This window comes from Camelus ferus, chromosome 7, assembly GCF_009834535.1.
Source record: "Camelus ferus isolate YT-003-E chromosome 7, BCGSAC_Cfer_1.0, whole genome shotgun sequence".
NCBI lineage: Eukaryota > Metazoa > Chordata > Mammalia > Artiodactyla > Camelidae > Camelus > Camelus ferus.
The window spans coordinates 29722668-29746092 of NC_045702.1; the positions used below are offsets into that span (position 1 = coordinate 29722668).

A 23425-nucleotide genomic window follows, 5' to 3' on the forward strand; every position below is an offset into this window, starting at 1 on the left:
AGAAAAACACATCAGATTAGCTCAGAAGCATGCAATGGAGAAAAGGGTGAAGACAGATGTTCTCTCTGTTTCCAGCGTTTGTTAAGTATTTGCCTTGAAGCCAACACAGTACTAGTTGGATGGCAGGATAGCAAGTTCTACTAATGATAGGCTTTACATTACCGTAGATACGCTTTTGCAGTTTTCCTAGATTTCTGCTCCAGGGTCACATGGTAAGTCAATAGTAGTTATAAACCTCTCAGTGTTGTGATCAATAGCTTTGGCTGACGTAATCTAGACCTCTGGTGTAATTTACAACAAAGGACAGTTTGGGCAAGCCTCTGTTTTATTACCTTCAGTTCACCAACTGAAATATTTCACTGGTTTATGACTGAAGTTTTTTTTCCCATTTTTTGATAGATAGGAAATTGAGGTAGTCCTGAAGAAAAATGTCAAGTATGAAAAGGAAAAACATTTTATGGAACTAAAAGCAATAAGCATTTCTTCCTTTGGGGCATAATGTCTGCATACTTATCTCCTGAAACTGTCTAAAGCACCACAAGAGTGCATCCTACATGTATGTGTAGTCAGCTGTGTATGTCTAGTTATCCAAATGGATTATAATATTAATGAAGTATTCCTTATCTTCCAAATACACACCACATAACATATAACACCATATAACAATACTGTACTTTGTCTAATTTTCCTGAGCCTGAATAATCATTAACCATCCATTTGAACAAAGCAAGGAACAGTAATAATCTCTAGACAGGAATACTAAGAACCAGGACTCCTGTCCTTGTGCCTTCCTGCAACTTTCCTGTAATTTAGATGGGTTGTTATTTCCCATATCTGTTGTGGACTCTAAGTCTGAGGGCTAAAAAAGAAAAAAGGAAACTAGTCATTGGAGAAGTGATTAAAGGAATAGTAGGGAGTTTGGAGAAACAAGATGGGACAGCCTTCAGGTATCCTGCACTAAGAGGAAAGGTGCCACCATCCTGTCATTGTTTTGTCACCCTCTCGTCCCCCACCTATACTCCCATAACAATACTCAAGGACGAGGTGGAATCACAGATTTATTTCTACCGTATAAAGCAGGTATGAGGTGAAGGATGGGGTATGAATTTTATTTAAACATCTGTAAGGTTCCTTTCAGCCTTAACTTCCTTTTCATCAACTACAGGCTACATTTACATGGGCTTCTACTAAGACTGAAGATAATAACATCACAATTATTGAGCAAGTATGGTGTGCCAGGTGACTTTACACACTATGTTATAGTCCCTGTACAACTATGTGCAGAAGGTAGTAAGTGACAGAAGAAGAAACTTAGGTTGAAAGAGATTCAGTATTTAGTCCAAGATAAGTCAGAGCTTGATCCGTTTGCTTCACTAAAAGGCTTCACTTAATATGTTTAAACTGTGATGCCCTCCCTGATTTCAAACTATTTTACAAGGCTGTAGTAATCAAAACAATACAGTACTGGCCTAAAACCAGACATATAGATCAATGGAACAGAACAGAGATCCCAGAAATAAACCCACGTATATATGGTTAACTAATTTACAACGACAGTGCCAAGAATATACATGGGGAAAGTACCGTTTTTTTCAATAAATGATATTGGGAAAATTGGACATCACTTGGAAAAGAATGAAACTGGACCACTATCTTGCACCATTCACAAAAAACAATTCAAAATGGATTAAATATGAGAATGTAAGACCTGAAAATATAAAACTCTTGTAAGAAAACATAGGTTGTAAGCTCCTTGACATAAGTCTTAGTGATAATTTATGGAGTCTGACACCTAAAGCAAAGGCAGCAAAAGCAAAAATAAACAAGTGGGACTGGATCAAATTAAAAAAACTTCTGCATAGCAAAGGACACCATCAATAAAAGTGGAAAGTCAGAGAAAAGTCATTTCTCTGAATGGGAGAAAACATTTGCAAAAAATATATCTGATAATGAGTTATATCCAAAATATATAAAGAACTCACACAACTCAGCAAAATAACAATCCGATTAAAAATTAGGCAGAAGATCTGAATAGACATTTTCCTAAAGAAGACATATAAATAGTCAACAGGCATACAGATGGCCAACAGGTATATAAAAAGATGCTCAGCATCACTAATCATCAGAGAAATACAAATCAAAACCACAATGAGATGTCACCTCACACCTGTTAGGATGGCTATTATCAAAAAGACAAGTGGGGAAAAAAGACAAGAATAACAAATGCTGGTGAAGATGCAGAGAAAAAGAAACCCTTGTGCCCCACTGGGAATGTAAATTGGTGCAGCTACTTGGAAAACAGTATAAAGATTCCTCAAAAAATTAAAAAAATACAACTACCATACAGTCCAGCAATTCCACTTCTGGACATTTATCTGAAGTGAATAAAAACTCTAACTCAATGAGATGTATGCACTCCCATGTTCACTGCAGCATTATTTACAATAGCCAAGACATGAAAACAATCTAAGTGTCCATGGGTGAATGAATGGATAAAAAAATATGGTACACACACACACACATATATATGAATATAAGTATTATTCAGCCATTAAAAAAGGACATCCTGCCATTTGCTACAACATGGGTGGAACTTGAGGTCATTATGCTAAGTGAAATAAGTCAGAGAAAGACAAATACCATATGATCTTACTTATATGTGGAATCTAAAAAAAAAACCCCAAACACCAAACCACAAAAAAGCTCATAGATACAGAAAACAGACTGGTGGTAGCCAGAGGGAATGGGGTGAAAGAAATGGGTGAGGGGGTCAAAAGCTACAAACTTCCAGTTATAAACTATGAAGCTTCTTCAAGATAGCTTACAGATCTAAGAAATGCAGTTCTAATATTCACCAGTTGTATAATTTTGTTTGTCTCTTCAATTGAATTCCTTGGGGTGGGAGAGACTGTTTATCTTTGAATCCTCATTGCCTAGCACAAGGCCTGACATATGTTGATACTCACAAAATATTAGTGGAATTAAATGAAATACTAATTAGTGTCTTTTATATAATGTTAACATGTATCCCGAAGTAAATTGGATAAATTAACATTGCAAGATGTCAGTATTCAAACATTCAATGTGCTTGTATAGGTTTTATATTCCTTCTCCATATTTCTTTAAGGATGCAATTTCTGGTGTAGGTCAGAGAAAGCAAAGATATAATTAATGCCTGCATTGTGATGTGAGAAATCCTGTGGTAATTAAAAATTCAGAGCATTAAGCAAAACTTTGCAGAGGGTTATCTTTTTACCCCTCTTTGTCTAGAAAGATCCCTTCCACCCCCCATGTCAGTGGTTCACCAAACATCATGCAAGCTACACAGATAACTGTATCTGTGGTGGTTTAAAGTAATTGATTGAGAACAAGAAAATCCTGTCTCAGTTGAGCAACTATCTGAGGATCTACTAAGTGCCAGATACTTAGCAGGTTTGTGTCTTTCAGCGGCATGTGGTCTGAATGACCTTTCTATGGAAATGCATCTCTTGGCTGGGAGGGAGTTTGACTGGGTAGAGGCATTAAATTCTCTCTCAGTAAAGAGTCAGGCCTCCCCCCCCCCCCCATTTTGTAGGCACTGGTTTAAACTTAGGCCCTTTTAAAAAAAATCAGATTGACCCAGAGTGCCACATGATTCTTAGATACTGAAATACCACCTTTGAAGTCCCTTATCATTACAAGAATACTCCTGGAGATAACCTGAAGGTAATTTCTCTAGTCCCTGGGGGCTCCTGAACAGTGGGTACCTGTGTAGATGAAAAGGGTAGTTTTAAGGGCATAAGAAAGCCTCTCTCCTCCAACTCCCAATTAGGTATCTCTGCCAACTGTGGGGTTGCAGTTCTATTGTTATATCTTCCAGTCCAAGGATGCACCTCGCTGGAGAAGAGCATCACGTTGAAGTAGAAGTTCCAGCAGTTGAAAGATTGTCAGGGAAACGCCAGGTAATTCGGCAGCTCAGGACAAACCACCCTTAGAAAGACAGAGGCTTCTGAGATTCAAGGATGCAAATTCTTTTAGGTGCCCATGCATTAACTTGACTAATGCTCTCACAAATGGATGCCTTGCTGCAGGCAGGTGAAATCAATCTTAGGCTTCCTTTGTCATTATGTAAATCCAGTCGGTGATCAAGCATGACTAGCAATAACCAACTCTCAGTGTACAAGATGATACATCACTTTAATTGTATGATTTATCAGAACAACAACTATTAACATACAAAGTACCATTCAGCTCAACTGCAGGTATAGGCAGTGACAAGTATTTAATTCTTAGAAGAATCACTTACTCTCATAATCTGTCCAGACACGTTAACCTAAGGACATGTTTATAAATAGCAAACATGATTTCACATTGTAGCTTTCTCAGGCATATATACAGGTGTGCAGTCTTGTTGGCGGGTTGTTTCCATAAGCTCTATTCTTGATATATTCACTGTTCTATTGACATCAGCAGAGACGGTTATTTCTTTCTACAGAGCAGATTTTTTTCCTCCTCATCCATCACTTACAATATTCTGTGAATTAGTATTACTCTTCACACTTCTGAAATTGTAGTATCTGTATTGGAATGTCTCTGCAGTACAATTCCTTGTGTCTTCTGGTAAGTTGCACCAGTGTCAAAGAGCTTTTGGTTGTAATCACTCTCTTGCAACAATAGCCCAACTCTACTATTGGATTTTTAGTGTAACACACCATCTTTATAGCTTGCTGTGTTAACCCCTGGCTTCAAGTCCTGGTGATGTAATGAGGGTGGGGTGTACTGGCTGTCAGTACATTTCCTTATCACTATTTACAGCCATTTAAAATCATGCTGTGATTAATCCAAGTCTGACATACCTTTTCTGAAATGTTCACAGTGCAGTATTTTTGTGGCCTAACAAAAGTTTTCTTATATCATTAAAAATAAACATTTTTATAAAAATATAATACTTTAAATGTTTACATCGACAAAACCAGTTAAGAGTATCCTGTGCCACATGCATTATACAGTAGTAAGCACAAAATCTCACAGAACAAAAACATCACAAAAGTCCTGACCAGAGTAACTGTTCATCCAGGTGAAATGGCCAGAACTTTCAATCACCTTTTTTGCTTAAAAAAACACATGTCCTAATGCAAAATTGTCTCTAATTGTGGGGTGGAAGCTGCCACCTGAGAAAGAGGCTAATATTTCCAGTCCATCGCTCCTTTATGAGTCCTGATTGGAACCAATGAAACTTTCAGTTGGATGTATTCAGCTTTAAAAACATGCTGCATTACCTTTAAAGACATTTATCATCACAAATTACTTGTTTTATTTCCAGAGTCGTCATTAAAAAAAAATCAGACAAAACATCTAAATGTCCACATTCAGATCAGAATAGCAACATTCTCAGTTGGTTTTTTAAATGACAATTAAATATTTCATTGTAGCTAAGATATTTTATGAAAACCTAATGTTGTCTATGTACAATATGTAAATATTCCTACTCATTTATAAACACATTTCACGCCCTGGTGTTTTGAAACGTTGACTGTGTTGTCCATGGGTAGTTCTCCAATAAAAGGAATGTGTAGGCAAAAATTTAAAAGGGAATGTTTACCCAATGGGCAAATGACATCAGTAATGGAAAATGTTAGTGACCACACAACATATAAAAGTTCTTTGAAACACTTTAATTTTAAATGAGTGGCCTGGTCCTGGGGCTGCCATGTCTGTCCTGGACATTACCACTTTTTCTGAATTTTCTGTGATCAAGAAGTCTTCAAAAATTCATTACTTCAGTTCCTTGTAGGAATCAGATGGGATTCCGATTTTTAAGTTCAACCCAGCATTCAGGTTTTGTCAGGAGCGTCATCATAGCTGTGGGACTGCTGTTGGTCACTGGCCTGTGGGACCAAGTGTCTACCTCTGATGCTTTGTCAAATGAGAAATTTATTAGAGTCCAGTCATTTTAAATAACAATAGAAGGTCCTATAATAGTGCAACTTTGGCAAAAGCAAAAAATATCTGGTGGCCTTTCAGTGGCGAGGCAGTGAAAAAAATATTGGACAGCGTGTGGACTGTTGTTTGGATGATGTTTCTCAGAAGGGGCCAGTGGTGCAGATGCGTCCATCCATCATGTGTCCCCCTCGCCATTGACATGCTCTTGTGGGGACAACAGAGAAGGATATGGGGCGACACACTTGACATTCACGTAAGTAGCGTTCACATGGACGTAGTGCTCCCCAATGAAAGTGGAGAATATCGCTGATATCCTGGAGACCAATTCTGAAAAGGATGGGCGCAGCTCAGCTTTAGGGTGCCAGCATTTCAGCATCACTTCATACCTGTTTCAGAAAGAAAGCAGTGCTGTGAGGACCTTGGAAGGCACGCATTTCTGTAAAAGTAAAGAATATAAGAGCTACAGAAGATTCTGTCGGAATTTTTTACTTACAAGGGATCTGGGCAGTATTCGGGTTGCAGGAGCCTTCTGCCTTGCAACAAGTAAACTGTTATATCAAAGGTGTTGACGTCCGGATAAGGTGGTGCTCCTCTTGTCATCAGTTCCCAGAGGAGCACGCCAAAGGACCACTGATCAAACAAGGGAAGGGAGAATCCAGGTGAGGGAAGTGTGACCTCGCAAATATGAAAGTGATGAGTAGGCCTCCATAACTAAACTTGGTTTAGTGTATTCAATACTATTGCTGTTTTGGGCAAAGTTTTCCTTAAGGGAAATTAGTAAGCTATATATTTCATGACTTGTTTAAATCAGAATTGGATAAAGTTTAGATTACAAGTAAATGTAAGTTTTCAAAAAGAATATCTGAAGTCCACAAGAGAATTAAGATGCCATCAATAGTACAGCACATTTGCCAAGTTCTGTCTTATAGGGTCAAAGCATTAACATGTTTCTATCCTTCTTTTTTCCAGTAGCTTCACTACAATTATAGATTATTAGTAAAAGAAGAAGCCAAGACTTCCAAAATTCAAATTTGTGGGATTTCCAAATGTATGTAAATGCTCCTTAATGTTAAAAGAGACGGTCTAAGTCAATAAAAGTAAAACTCCATATTAAAAATCAGAAGTAATGAAACTGCTAAGCATCCAGGCTCTCTACTGAAAGAATTTCAATAAAATAACTGTATTCCGAAAATGTTAAAGGAGGAGATTAATATAAAACAGCTGTCACAGTACTTTATAAGACCATCACAAGGACACAGAGAGGTTGACTGATTTGCTAAAAATTTCCCCAATAAATCTGAATTCACCCTGGGATAAATTAAAGAATTCCTGACTCTTGGGTATTGCTTGGTTTATTACACTTCACTTAATATGCAATTTCTTGATTTAAAGCACTATACTCGGAACAGATCAGGTCATACACATTATCTGGCCCTGGACGTGTGCCAAGGTGAGAATGACACAATGAGAGTAAGTCAGGTTACTCTGTGGGTCAGCCTCCCCCACCCCCGGTGGAGGACCCAGGAAATCAGTTCTCCCACAGTAATCCTTCCAGGACACTCACAGACTAAGAAGCATAGGGCAGAAATGAGGTCCTGAGAAAAAAGCAGCTTAGAGGAGAAAGAGAATAAAGACCAGACAGGCAAAGTAGGAAAACATAATGCTGAGAAGCAAGTGTAGCTCATAATACTCAGCCAGAAGGAGAATAAAGCATGTGTTTCTGAAAGAAAGAAACCAGGTGGACACTGTAGTTGGTGATACAAATCTCCATTAATGACTTTTCCCTTTTGCCCAAGTGCAAGAACCCTTTAAGGTTCCTTGATCCAAACAGAGAAAACAAACTCCTTCCCAAGTGGGCACTAGATAACTTTGCTTCTTCTGCAGCCTTTCAAAACAGAAGTTTTCAAAGCCTGAAAATCTTGAGTCATTTCTGACAACTGCATTGTGTTAACCTCCAAGTTACAGAATTTGCATTAGAATTTAAACCAATTTAACAAGTATCTACTGACCCTTGATGATGCACAAGTAGGTTACTGACGAAGTTACTAGCAAGGCCGCAAGGCTGATTTAACAGGGTTGAGTATTATGCATTTAACTGTCATGCAGAACAATAAGATCTAATAACTCTGATATAGAGCAATTATAGAAAAGAGGTACAAATGTTGTGAAAAGGCAAAGGGATAATAGTGGGGTGCTGAGAAAGGCTCCAGGAAGAAAGTGACAGTATAGCAGGTTTCGAGGAACAGGGAGAATTTGTTTTATAGATACATGTATTGCAAGGGCAGAAAGAATGTTCTGGACGGAAGGAGGGGGCCCAAGGTGAGAGTACTCTTTTTTTTTTTTTAACCATAAGGACAAGAAGTTGCTTGGCTTGATGTGTAGAGTAGAGGAAGGGACGAGGGATAGATAAGGTTGAAAGGGGACCACGCTGTGGAGGTTTTTGAATGTTGAACGGGGGTTAAACTGAAACCGATGGGACACAACTGGGGTTGAGCTCAAAGAGATTCCATCTGTAAACACTGTGCTTTAGACAAACAGTGGAAGCCCACCCACAAAACCGAGACCAGTTAGGAGGTTTCTGAACAGGAGTAGGTGAGGGCTGCTACTGTATGCAGGCAACACGGAACCTTAGGAGACTGAACTCCTGAATTAGAGCAGTGGGAGAGAGTACGTGTCAGAGAATGCACCTAGCATGGGGGGGCGTCATGCCCTTTAAAAAAAGATTGTCTTATTCAATCCTTGTAACAACCCTGTAATGTAATTGGTTTTGTAGATGCTTTAAGGATGAAGAAACCAAAGTTCTGAGAGGCTGATTACTTGTATGTGATCAGGTCTCCCTAAGGGACAGCCTAGGCTATAGGATGTCTAGAGGCAAATCTGCAAAAAGGGAGGAAGAGCTGGATAAACTCATGAGGAATTACAGAACTTAGACAATTACTGGATATCAGAGGAGGGTTGGAGGACTCAAGGGACAGAAGAGGTGAGAGGGAGGCAGTTTCCAGGAAAAGCAATGAACTGTCTGCATTCCAAACACCTCTGGACAGAGTGGACTGACAGGATAGTGGGGGCAGGGGCAGTGCAGGGGGAGAGTGGTGCTGACCCAGAAGAGCGAGGCTTGGGGGGTAGGGGATTGGGGGAGCCCTGAGAGGGATGAGAGGGAGGGAGAGAGAAGGGGAGAGGCAGACAGAGGGAGATGGGGGTGTACAATGCCCGTGCATTGAGAGTGATGGAAACAAGTCAGCTTTAGTTTCAAGACAGGAGAGCTCTGCTATTCATGCTTATTGTGTGAATGGTTGAGCCTTTCTGAACATCTGAGCACCAGCAATGAGGTCACCTGAAGAATCTCTACCGAGCTTTATCAAAGGTGAAGATCAAAGCAGTTACTAGATGTGAGAGATTGTTACACTCTATTAAAAGTGATAGAAAGGCACACTGTTGAGGCAATCCAGGAATAGACACAGACAAATTTAAGCATTCAATAGTAGCTAAGTTGAGTACAACACAATTTGTGAAAAAACACAATTGATTAAAAAAAGTGGATAAATTGACAAAATTTAACAGCTGGTAAATTGATTACATTTTCAATAAAATTTAAAACTTCTTCTCTTTGAAAGATACCACTAAAAAATGAAAAGGCAAGAAAAATCTATTTGTAAAAACACTATCTGATAACATACACCTGTATCCAGAATATATGAAAGATTCAATAATTTTAAAAAAACCAATTTAAAATAGGCCAGAAAATAAATTCTAAAAATTCAAAAAAATGAGGAAAAGATATGAGTAGACATTTCACAAAAGGAGGAATAGGGATAGCAAATAGGCACATGAAACAATGATTAACATCATTTCGTTATTTGGGAAACACAGATTAAAAAGAAAATGAGACACCACCACAACCTATTAGAATGGCTAAAATCCCACAAACTAACAATGGTAAGTGCTGCTGAGGATGCTGAACAACCAGAACTCTCACATATTACTGCCTGGAACACAAAGTGATACAGCCCCTGTGGAACAGTTGGCAGTTTCTCATAAAGTTAAACATACTCTTAACTTGTAACCCAGTAATCCTACTTCTAGATATCTATCCAAAATAAATAAAAATTATGTTCACACAAAAACCTTTAAGTAAATGTTACAGCAGTTATAATATACATAAGCAATTGCCTAAAACTGAAAAGAACTCAAATGTCCTTCAAATGGTGAATGGATAAACAAAATGTTGAATATCTGCATAATAGAATACTACTCAGGAATAAAAAGGAATGAATTACTCTGCTATGAAAAACAGTATGGAGGGTCCTCACAAATTCAAAATATAATTGCCCTAGGATCCAACAATCCTACTTCTGGGTATATAGTCAAAGGAAACTAAGTCAGTATCCAGAAAAGATACTTGCACACCCATGTTTATAGCAACATTATTCACAATAGCCAAGAGATGGAAGCAACCTAAATATCCACTGACAGATACATGGATGAAGAAAATGTGGTTATACATACAATGGAATATTATTTAGCCTTAAAAAAGGAAATCCTATCATATGCTACAACATGGATGAAACTTGAGAACATTGTACTAAATGAAATAAACCAATCATGAAAAGACAAATACTATATGATTTCACTCATAATGAGGTATCTAAAGTAGTCAAACTCTTAGAAACAGAAGTAGAATAATGGTTGCTAGAGAGGCTGGGGAAGGGGGAAATTGGGAGTAGTTTAGTGGACACTGAGTTTCACTTTTGCAAGATGAAGAAGTTCTAGATATCAGTTGCACAGCAATATGCATATAGCTAACACTACTGTACACTTAAAATGGTTAAGATAGTCAATTTTATATGTTTTTTTTACAACAATAAAAAGGGAATAACTACTGATACATTGATATTACTGATACCTCTCAAATGCATTGTGCTAAGTGAAGGAGACAGATTCAAAGGCAATTTACTATGATTCTATTTATATGGGTTCTAGAAAAGGTAAAACTATAGCGACAGAAAACAAAGAAGTGGTTTCCAGGTCCTAGAGTTAGGACAGGGGTTGACTACAAAGAGGCACAAGGGAATTCTCTGGCATGCTGGATCTTTTCCATATCTTGGTTGTGGTGGTGGTGATCATACAACTGTAAGCCACCTTCAAAACTTGAAGAACTGCACATAAAAAGGGTGAAGAGCTGTTATATTGCATAATGCTGATACCATTAACAGAAATACAGAAGTAATGCATTGACAGTTGGCAGGAAGAGAATTTGAACATCTAAAATTTGTGATGCTGATGAAAACATCTAGGAAGAGAGATTCAAAGGTGACTGTTGATGGGAATGGTTGAAATTTTTGAGAGAGGCTCACACCTGAAGACCAGACTCCTGGGGGACAGTAGGTTGTGAGAGAAGAAAGATAAGCTGTTAAGGTAAAGAAAACACAGCCTAAAAGCAGGAGGAAAACTGGATGGTACAGTCTCCCTGAAACCAAAGGAGGAGGAAATTTCAAGAGGGGAGGAGTGGTTGACAGTGTTAAATTCTGCAAAATGATGAAGCAGGATAGAAAAGCCAGCCGGCTGAACGACTGAGGAGTCAGTACTGACTTTAACGGAAGCACTCGTGCTAAGAGTGAAACACTGCAATACTGGGTATGAGTAATTGCAGGTACAGTGACACTCCCATTTTGTTTGAAAGGGCTTCAGGAGTATTCAGACTTTGGCTGAACTCCATCTGGGCATTTGCAAGAAAGTAGATCTTTCTACAAGCAAGCAAGCTTTTGCTTGGAGGTCTCAACATACATACAATTCATTACATGCTTTTGGAAATGTTCCATGTCAACATTTAGAAGATTGTGCTGTCCTGGAAATGAAACTTTATGCATATTTATCCATGCAATCAATAACCATTTGCCAAGCAGCACTTGAATTACATAAAGGTTCACCCTTTATGTAGTACAGTACAGCATCTTTCAATGAGAGGGACTTAGCACTTCCTACTTACAGAAGCCTCTGTAAATTTCCAGTTAAGTATCTGAGTGACAGTTGCTGTACAAGAAGTGTTGGCCTCCTTGTTGTGCATTTTTGTGGAAGTAGTGGTGTGTGCAGGGTAGTCAAAAAACTCAGAATCCCAACTCTTGCTTTGAACATCCAACATTTCAACAGGGTCATTTTGTTTTGTTTTAATAACTTTGCTGAAGTATGGATTTACATATCACAAAATTGCCAACTGTAAGTGTAGAGTTGATAATGTTTAATAAATTTATATAGTTGTGTAGCTATCATCACAATCACCATTCAGTTTTAGATCCATTCCAACACCCCAGAATGTTCTCTCATGCCTGTTGATAGTCAATCTTTGCTCCCCCTTCAGTTCTAGGCAACCACCGATCTCTTCTGTCTCTATTCTTTGCCTCCTTTTAGAAATTTCTTTTTTTGTTTGTTTGTTTTTACTTTTTTTATTGAGGTATAGTCAGACTACAATGTTGTGTCAATTTTAGAAATTTCATATAAATGGAATCACTCAACGTATAATCTTTTTGAATCTACCTTCTTTCACCTGACATAATGTTTCTGAGGTTTATCCATGTTGCTGCATGCATCAGTGGTTCCTTTATATTACTGAACGTATTATTTCATTGTATAGATACACCATGTTTTATTTATCCATTCCCAGCTGACAGACATTAAGATTGCTCCTGGTTTTTCACTATCATGAATAACACTACTGTGAAAATTCATGTACAAGTCTTTGTGTGGGCGTATGTTTCCATGTGCTTATAAGCTAGCTAGTCATACATCTCCTTGGTAAAATGTCTACTCAAATCTTTTGCCTATTAAAAAAATTGGGTTATTTTGTCTTCTTTTTGAGTTGTAAGAGTTGGTTCTGGTTCTTACTGGTAGTCAAGTCTGGATGAAATATATGATCTTGGAGGGTGGATTAATTTTCCCTACCTTATGCCTTCACCTGCCACCATCACTCACGTGTCCCCAGCCTACCTCTCTAGCACCCACTTCTTTCATCTTTTCTTTTTCAGAGTCTTTCAGGATCAGAATCCCAGGCACTCAGCGCTAGCATGCGCTATCACATCCTCTTATCAGTCTCACCCACCCCAAAGTCCCATCCTTCCACCGTATCCTGTGATAAACTTGCTTGTTGAAAACAAACTCCATGTCACCCTCAATTTATTCTCTACTGTTGCCCTAACTTCCTCAGGAACTGAAACTCTGCCTTCACTTAAAGACCACAATGTCTTAGGAACTCTTAGCAATAGAGGCCACACCTCTCCCTCTTGCTGACTCATGGGGAAGAGGGTAGATGACTTCTTGCCTCCTAATGCCACACTCAGATCCCTGTCCCCTCTTATATCTTAATAGCTGCCAACTCTTCTCTTTTGCAGTCTATGCCCTCCATTAACATTATTTTCTGTTCACCTTGTTTGTTGATGTTACCAGTTTACACTTTTCCCTTTTTCCGTTTTTATCCTCAAGGACTGAGATGTTAATGTTTCTTTATCTCTACATATCACAGTCCCCTTGACTTACTAAAGGCAAATAGAATATGAGTACTCTCTACTCCATTCAACACCCAGGCTCCTTGGCACACTCTAGACCAAATCACTCAAGTCACTCAGCTTCTCAACCCCTCCTGAGTAGTAGTGGACTGCCTGGACCATATCCTATTTCTTCTTGAAACCTTAATTTTCCTCCAGTCTCCCACCTCTCTGCTTTTCTCCCTTGCTTCATATACATAGGGTCCTCTGAACAAAGGCTTTTGGACCCCTAAAAGCCTATTTCCAGCTTTGACCGCTGCTGTGGACTGAATTGTGCTTTGCCTTCCAAATTCTTATTTGAAACTCTAACTCCCATTTTGATGGCATTTAAAGGTGGGGTCTTTGGAAGATAATTAGGTTTAGATAAGGTCATGAGGATGGGATTAGCGCCCTTACAAGAAGAGACATCAGAGAGCTTACTCTTGTTCTCTCCCCAGCATGAGGCATAGTGAGAAGGCAGCCACGTGCAAGCTGGGAAGAGAGCGCTCACCACAACCTGACCATACTGGCACCCTGATCTTACACTTTCAGCCTCTAGAACTCTGAGAAATAAATGTCTGTTGTTTAAGCCGCCCAGTCTATGGTATTCTGTTGTGGCAGCCCGAGTTCACTAAGACAACCAAAGAGGTTGCACGAGCTGCAGATTCACATTTGCAACTGCCTGACATACCTCTCCACCTGCATGTCCTACTCCCAAGTCAAACTCAGTATGTTCTGGGCTCAACTGGTATTTTCCCTCCTAAACCGCCTTTTGCTCCTCTGCTTCACTTATCTCTAATTGCACTACTATGTAACTTTGCTCAGCTCTGACATTCATCAACTTCTTGCTAAATATTGTTGATTCTACTTCTGAGATGCCTTTCCTTCTGTCTCTTTTTTGATCTTACAGTTTCTATATTATTTCAAGTTCTACCTCTCACTTTGTCTTCCTGCACCCACTCCTCTCAAAACATCTTACAGAATGAAGAAAGACTGTAGTGTAATCTGATTATACTCTAGTGTTTCCACATGGCTGGAGAATAAATTCCAGACTCCCTAGTTTGCTTTCCAAGGATCTCTATGATCTACTGTGAAAATATTTTTCTCAATTTATTTTCATAACTTCCCTCTGTGTCTTCTATTTTTGCCAAATCACCACTGCTTACTATTTCCTTAGAACTTTAAAGATGTGTATAATTCCCTGCCTCTTTGCTTCACCTGGACTGGCATTTTTAATTTCTTGCCCATTCCATCCTCTTTTAAGGCTCATTTCAAGCACTTACCTCCTCCACCAGAGGGAAGGGCAGATTTGGCTGCCCAGGTGAGTGTCTCGCCCACCCTCAGAGCTCAGGTGCCTGCCGTTAGAAGCATGTTCTGTGAGAAGAGAATGACCTTTGCAAATCGGAGAGGGCACATTTTTAGCTCAGCACAGGGATAATGCCCTCACTGCTAGACCTGCCTCAGTTACAGCTTCCAGATTTTTAGAGGTGGAATTCTTGCTGCCCTTGAGCTGTGAGTGGTTGGACTAATCCCAGTCTACTTTGTGCAAGTTACTGACAGACATGCCTTCCCTTTCCGGCTGAGCAAAAGCTCCTGGAGGATAGGTTCATACCTGGTTCAGCTCTAGGCTTCCTGAGATACTAACATGCTGTTCTGCTGGACAAATGTTTTTGAATAAATGAATGAATTTATGAAAACATACTATAGGTACCTGCTGGGCAATCAAGCCCATTTTTACTTATGAAGAATACTGAAATTAGTGGTGTTGAAAGTTTCCTTTTTTTTTTCTTAAATGGCCATCAAACTACTGAAAAAGTTGAGTATGAAAGAAAAAGAGGAAGTCAGGATGATCAATACATTACCACATCTGACTTGGTGGTAAACTTCTGAGTTTGCAGGCTTTCTAAAGCCATCCACTTCACTGGAAGTTTTGCACCTGTTTTGTTGTGTACACTATAGTATTCTTTATCATACACGTCTCTGGCAAGACCAAAATCAGCAACCTTGACGGTGAATTTTTCATCCAGCCTACAGAAAGGACAAAAATTATTTACTGGTGGCTGAAATAGAATAATTTACAGTGATGCTAAATATCTATAGATTAGAACAAGTGACTTCAGTATTTGAAATCCATAACTTCTGCAGGGAGAACTTCTGTGGTCTGGCCTGTATTGACTAGCACTAAATTACAATGGAATTCTTGAATAAAAATGCTTGACATTTACATTTCAAATTCAACAGGCGAAGGAAAGAGATTATGAATGATGTGGCATAAGAAAATCCTTTCTGCTTTAATGTAGATCTGGAGAAGTAGTGAACTGGCCACTCTCCCAGCTTTCTTTGGTTGCTAAATCAAGTATGCCAGCTGTCTACTCAAAGCAATCACTAATTTTCACTTGTCAACTTATTAGCAATACTGTTTCATGGGGGAGATATGACAGGGGACTGTTAGTTTACTTTTTCATTCTCAATGGGCTAGGCTAGCACTTACAGCTCATATGTCTCACCAGTGAGATAAAAGAGAAAAAGCACACACAGAAAGAATCTAGGAAAACGGCAAGGTTCAACAAAAGTCAATTTCTTCTATCTGAGGATATGTTTGCTTTGTTCAAGCTGGCTTTTATGTTGTTCCACTGACCAAAACCAAGGTAGGAAATTAATAGCACAGTTCTTTCAATCACACATACCATAAGCCATGAATCAGTGCTATGTAAGGGAAAGCACTGAATCAATTACAAACTGTTGACTGTTGTATTACACAGCTCAGGCAGCCAGACACAAATAAAGTTCTTTGTATATTCATTCTCAAATACCATTTTTGGTAGGGTTTCTGCAGGCTGACTCTAAATCCACTCGGGAAGATACAATATGTTGGTATTTGTGTTACCAGCCCTCTCCTTTTCACTGTAACATGCTGAAGATCAAATTCTCCCTCCCAAACACTAATGCAGTGTGAAACCACAACACTGGGGGCTATGGGTGGGAAGGAAAAAGAAAAGCAGGAGCACATAACAGCTGTTTAAGACCCCCTCTGGAGAATTCCTGTTAAATTCTGTTTCATGAAGCCTGAAAGCCCCACCTACATCCCTGGTGCTTACACATCGGTGTTACAACTGTAGCAGAAATAAAGGACTTCTGCATGAGAAGAGAAAACATCCTCACTAGCCCTGAACAGTGGGAATCAGATTCTTCCTTTCACTGAGTTTAGACTGTGGGCACAGAGATTCTTATACTTACATGCAGTTTCTTGCAGCCAGATCTCTGTGGACAAACTTTTTGCTTGCAAGATATTTCATGCCTTTGGCCACCTGAAGACCAAAGCCAATAAGATCTTTTACAGTTGGGTTCTGTAACGAAAAAGAATTGGAAACATATAAACTAAGCATTTACTGTTCTAGCTATGATCTCAGAATTCTGAAATGTTTGTAAGAATTACCCTGTTTCAGATAATAGCTTGTGCCTTGTTGATGACAGCAATCATTTATTAAGTATCTATTATTTGCAAAGTACTATGCTAGTTTTTTTTTTTTTTTTTTTTTTTATAAATTTTGGCTAATCCTTTATACACTTCTGTAAGGCAGGGAATACAGGCTTCATTTTCCAGATGAGGAATTGGAGATATTTTAAAATATAAGGTTTTATTATTATTCAGGTATGGTAAGGCTAACAGATGGGACCAACGGCCATTGAAAAGATAGTTTGTTATTCACAACTCTCAAGAGGAGGGGGCAGGCCATGCCTTATAAGGCCACAGAGGGAAGCACCAGGGTTGGTTTAAGAGGCAGAGAGAACAAGGGGGAAAACATGTAGGCAAGAATTTTTATTGTGGTTTCTGTGGGAAGCAATGGGCAAGGCAGAGTAAGGAAGCTTAGAATTGGCTAGTTTGAATAATTTTAGTGGACTCTGGGGTCTAGGGACTGTCCCTAGTAGTCTGGTACCTGGCCCTGAAATGATTAAGGTAGGTGGACAGTGTCCCAGAGTATGAGATTCCTTTAAAGAACATAGTTGGGGTATGGGCTCTGGAGTGGTTGGTTTGGTGATGAAAGGCATGCTCTTTGAGGGTGAGCTGTTTAATAGCTCTGGGTATTTGCTAGTCCTGGGAGGAGCAGTCCCTCTGGGGTCAGTAAGGCCCCAGAAGTCAGAGCATCGGATATACACGGTTAATATAGAAAGTTTAGAGAGAAATAAATCACCCAAACCACTTAGTAAGTGGTGGAGTTAGGATTTTAACCTAAATCGGTTAGGTTCCAAAGCCCACACAGTAGTGAAATCAACCACACTGAAGCCCTCCTACAGGTACTAAAGCACTAATCCAGAACTTCAGTGGCCTGAACCTACACAGAGAACAGGAAATCTCATTCTCAGTAAGCTCAACACATAAAATTGAATGGACAGAGTAATGCCTTTAGTAACTTACCAATGAGAACTGTATCTGAAATCACATCAATGTCACTGTGGCTGACAGCCCTACTGGTGCCTGGCCATCAGGAATAGGGTATCTTTTCTTCAGCAGCCCCACTGTGGAGTTTGTGAGCTTAAGAGGCAGACAGTGGGGACCCCGCAAGGAAGGCTACAGTCCCCTTTAATGCACTCAGTGTGTGGAGAGGCCAGTTCCTGTGTTTCAGGCTTCTCTTTAAGATGTACCTGCTAATGGTTAGTAATAAGTATAGATTCCTTGGGCTATAAAAGTATGATAGGAGATCTCTATCATGGTTTAATCCTGGGGGAATAATACCTAGAGAAGTTAGCATAGACAATCACATGAACTCATCAGGGTAATGGCAAGAGTTAGAGTGGGAAAATGGGCTGCTTTGTGCTTTGTACGGTAAATTCATCTCATCTGCAAAAATTCATCTCATTTGCAAAAATTGCCAGGGAGTATTTTATTCTTTTGGTTGAACACAAGGTATCTCTTTATCATCCAAAAGCTTACTGCTTCTGAGAACCTGACCCCATGCTTATGAAGTTGTTTTTGATCAAGAATAAAAGTACTCCATTAACTTCCACAGAGGCCTGGACACAGGAGCAAATGAGGAGCCTGAGGCTATCGGTAACTTCAGTTCTGAAGACCCCTTCCTCTTCCCTCCCTGGGCCGGGTCTGGTCACTGCTTGCTCAGCCTTTAGGAACTGGCATAAATGTTACTAAGAAAACTCTTATTTGCAAGAGCCTAAGAACCCCTTTTGTATCCCTGAGATCATTCATTCAACAAATATCTACTGAAAGCCTATGTGCTGAATGGTATTTTAGGTATTAGAGCTACAGCAGTGAGCAAAACACACAAAATACCTACCCTCATGAGCATGGATTCTAATGGGATATGTGTGTGTGTATGGATATATACATATGTGTGTACATATCCATACATACACACATACACACAGAGCTATTATTTATTTATTGCCTAGTAGAACACTGTTCAGGAGAAATATAACATAAGCCATATATGTAATTTAAAATTTTCTAATAGTCACATTAAGAAGTAAAAAGAAACAAGTAAAATTAATTTTCACAATGTTTTACAACCCAGCATATCCAAAATATTATCATTTCAATGTGCAATCAATATAAACAATTATTAATGACATATTTTACCTTTTTAACACTTAATATTCAAAACCTGGGGTGTAATCTACACTTACAGCACTTGTCAATTTGGACTAGCCACATTTCACATGTGGCTTGGTCACACTATTGGACCACTCAGGCCTAGTGCATCAGATGATGGTAAGTGTAATGGAGAAAAATAAAGTAGGAGAGAGGAGACAGAAAGGAGGCATGAGGGTGCAGTGGGTCAGCTGCAATTTTAGAAAAGTCAGGGAAACTTCATTTGGAGATGAAACTAGGGCAAAAAGCTGAAGCTGATGACTGAGATAAGTGGATATTTTGGGGAAGAGTACCCCAGGCAGAGGGAATGGCAAGTGCAAAGGTCCTGAGGTAGGAGAGTGGACAGAAAGTTTGAAAAATAGTAAGAGATACAATTTTAATGAATTAATTAATTATAGAATTAAGTATAATTAATTTTTCAATGTCTTTCCTTCTAAAGTTAAAACTCCATGTGGGTAGAGGCTCATTCTGGCTCTCTTTTCTCCTTTGCTGTGCTTTTCTGGCACACAGTAGGCACTCAAAGATGACTAAATGTACCTATCCAGGGGTTGGTAGAGCAAGACTGCTTGCAGGGCAGGATAAAATCATTGCCGCTGGGAACTCCTTCTAGGTATCACTATCTTCCTACTAGGATAGAGGATTTTGAGGTACAAGTGAGTTGAACTGGCCTCTGTACATCTGAATGGTGCCAGTATTTTGTATGTGCTTCTTTGGCTAAAAGCTTTTTAAAAGGTTCAAAACAGGCAAATTCTGGAAGGCTGGCTGGCTTACAGGTAGTTTACAGTTAGTGAGCTTAGTAATATACTTACGTGAGTCTCATTTCTAATGAAATTTCGAAGATCTCCATGTTTCATGTATGGTAGGACCACCAGCGGAGACCCTTCACTTCGAAGGCAGATTCCCAAGAGTGAGAGAACATTGGGATGACTAAAATCTTTCATGATGATTCCCTCGGTCAGAAACTGGGAAACTTCTCCTATGTCAGTGATTCCTGAGAAAGCCAATAGTGGAGACATTAACTTCATTAGGGTACAACGGATACTTTGCAGGGAGCAGTGGAACATAAAACCATTGTGCTGTATTTTACACTGATGCCTCATCCTTAGAGTGCTTCTTTACAATACATCTGAGTGAATTATGTCATCTGTGCTGTGCCTTTAAGTCACCACCTGCACCATTTTTGTAAGATTAGAGTTTAGCAATCAATTTGTCTCATGCAGAACCAGTTTCTCTCATACAGAAAAAGGAGAGGAAAGCAGACCAGTCCATTTCTGTAGTGATTGTCTAGGGTAGGCGTCGGCAAGCTTTCCTGTAAAGGGGCAGATAGTAAATAGTTTTGGCTTTGTAAGTCACATGGTCTCTGTTGCAAATACCTGACTCGCCATTGCAGTGCAAAAGCAGCCACAGACAATAAGTGATTGAGTCTCAATACACTTTAACAAAACGGGCAGCAGGCCATAGCTTAGCAACCCCTGCACTAAAAGGATCTGAAGACCAATTGTTGTCTATGGTATATAAGTAGACTTTTTTTTCCGTATAATAGTTTCCAGTCATGTCCAGACACAGATCCCGAGGGCCTGACATTATTCAGCATTAACAAAGAGTTAACAACATTTAATTTATTAATCCGATTAGTATTAGTGTCAGTGATAATAAACTTCTACAAATGCAATGCATTCCAAGACCTGGAAGTCCATCTGGACCAAAGAGAGATCAACACACACCAGGGACAGAGAAAGATTTCTTGGCATTAGGACTGTTCTGAGTCTAATTGGCAGCGGTGCTCTCTCGTGAGGCAAGTTTATTGACAAGTATACTTAATCCATCACAGTTTGCAGTTAGATTTCATATAAACTGTCCCTTTAATTACCTCGTGGTCAGACTTCCAACAAAATCAACCGTATAGAACACTGCTCAGCATGGAGATTTATGTTTAAAAAGGCTAAAATATTTCTGGCAATAATGTATCTTGCAGGAAAACCTTTCACTTGTGCATTGAAAGCTTATTAATTCCAATAAAAATTTGTAATATAGCTGGTTAACATTTTTCAGACTGCTACAAACTACAAGCAGAAATTTAGAAATGGGGGTAGAAAAGGCAAGCACCTCGACTTGATATGTGATACCTGTCAGCTAAGGTGGAGCCAGGAAAACTAGTATGAGGAGTATATTGAGTATATTTATGCCATAATTAGGGCTCTGGGTCATTAATAAAGTCTTAGTTTATGTTTGGAAGCATCCCCTGTTTCTTTTCTCTCTCTCTCTTTTTTTTCAAAGAGGAGGAAATCAAACAAAGTTTAATAACATGTATACACGGAAGAGACCCAGGAAAAGTAACTCCAACATTCCCAGCTTCTTAAACAGAGTATGCATTCCATTTTAAACAGATTTTCTCGATAACAGATAATATTTAATATATATTCTAGTATTAAAAGGGTGTAAGGATCACTTGTTCAGGTAGTTCATTTCTGTGGAATACCTCATGTACCAAAAATGCAGATAAACAAGGTATTATCACAATCACAATTTTTAAATTTTCTGCTGGCACATTTTTCTCCTGTTTGTTTTATTTCATTTTTTAAATCTTTTTAATGGAAGTTGTGGTTAAAAAATAATTACAGTAATGCCTCTGGGTAAAATGAGTCATTACTACTGTATGTGCCAACATGCTTCCAATAGTTTCCATAAATGTCACTTGCAAAACAAATATTATAAGCCAAACATAGTTAAGTGATACTCAGGCTCATCCAAGAACCTAATTTCTCCTACACTTTTACTTATGAAGGCTCTCAGGGATAATTTCTGAGGAAATATTTCAGTAAGAATTTAGATTAAACACATTTTCAGGAATAGACCCATAATTCCAGCAGTTGCTGATTTTTTTCACAAGGGAAAGGGTAAATCAACATTTTATTATGAACTATTTATTAGTTTGCAAACCAGAAAAGTGTCCTCTACTGTTAAATAAAAATATAACTTACTATTCAAGGATTTCACAGCACAGTGAATTTTTTTGTCATCATTGTCCAACAAAGTCCCATGATATACACACCCAAAATGTCCTACATGAAAGAGGGAACTTGGTTAGTCCTGCATTACTTTTAATTGTGCAATATTATTTATTAAGCCCTTCATGATTTTCATTTCCTTTTTTTCTACATGCAAAAAGTGCATTGTTTCTTATACTTTTGCTTAACAATACCACTATGTGTGTCTATTTGTGAAATAGGTACTAGTAATATATTTCACCCAAAGATATAAGCACTATGATTATTTAATACATAGTAAAATATTTAGGTGATATAACTGTTATTAAAGGTTAACATAATAAACTATTCAACCATAGTGGAACCACTGAAAACAGGAGCAACATCTGCCTCATACAATAATCATTATTTTAAAGAATCAAGTAACATCTTTTAAATATGAAAATAAAGTTTTACCCACATGAAGAAATGCAATAAAATAAGCTCCCTATATTCCAATAAACTGAAATGAGATAAAAATGTCACCATCAGAAATAAGATTAGAATTATAGAGTAAGGATTTCCCCCATTAGTCACAGGTTAATACTTATCCAGGTTGGCAGAAACTGAAAGGTAATTGCCCAAATGAAGCAAGTTCACTCTGAGTCATTTCATCTAGTTCTCTCTGGTTTTAGCCACATCACTTTCCCAATGGTAGCCTTTCATCCAGTGGTAGTAATTTTCCCTAGAGGTGCCAAACATCTGATAGCTGTGTAAGTCTTTCATTAATTAATTTGTCCAGCTGGCCAAGACTCCCTGAGTCCCTAGTATGTGAGTGTTGGGCAAGAGTCTACCCTCTTGTAATGCAAAGATGAATAAATAAAACCTTTGCTCTTGAAGGCTCACATTCTACTGGGGAAAAAAGCACATAAATAATACTTAATATTTACAGAATAATTAGTGATTATTACTTCATAAGAGAGATAATTGCCATTCTTAGCACCTTTCATGATAAAAATATAAAATTTTAATTTTACAATATGTAGAATTAGAACATAATTAGTGAAGCCACACACTCTAAAACTGGTGCAATTACTGGGATTGATAGGCTGGTAAAAGAACTATATATTACTCTGATGTGAAACAAGTTTGCAAACAGTGAAGCTGCTATTTGGGAAGGGGCGCATGCTAAGGATTAAGATCTGGAGTATGTGTTAGAGGAATGCATGGATGTCGTCACAGGAAAATGGGGAGGCCTTGTGAGCACACAAGGCAAATCATCCCATCAGCTGCTTCTGCCTCATGCTGGCTGCTGTCTGTGCTACCTCTTGCAGCACATATTGAATAAAAGGGATCAGAGGCCATTCAGTATTAAGGGTAAAAGCTTTTTAGAAAAAAAGGAAAGAGTGGAGTTCATT

General features: G+C 38.7%; 1 protein-coding gene across 3 annotated transcripts in view; it reads right to left on the bottom strand.

Annotated features, from left to right (window-relative positions):
- LOC102504138 (F-actin-capping protein subunit alpha-2) overlaps nt 1-23425 on the bottom strand; it is a 201014-nt gene that overhangs the window by 90906 nt on the left and 86683 nt on the right. For 2 of the 3 annotated variants that reach the window (XM_032483641.1, XM_032483640.1), the window contains 4 exons: nt 22023-22103; nt 19851-20032; nt 16674-16783; nt 15299-15464 (listed from right to left, as the gene is read on the bottom strand). In XM_032483641.1, the coding sequence (XP_032339532.1) occupies nt 15299-15464; nt 16674-16783; nt 19851-20032; nt 22023-22103 (539 nt within the window). Of the gene's footprint in view, nt 1-4157; nt 6309-6415; nt 6553-15298; nt 15465-16673; nt 16784-19850; nt 20033-22022; nt 22104-23425 lie in introns of those variants that run through there. The other variant, XM_006177483.3, reaches the window with a different exon arrangement.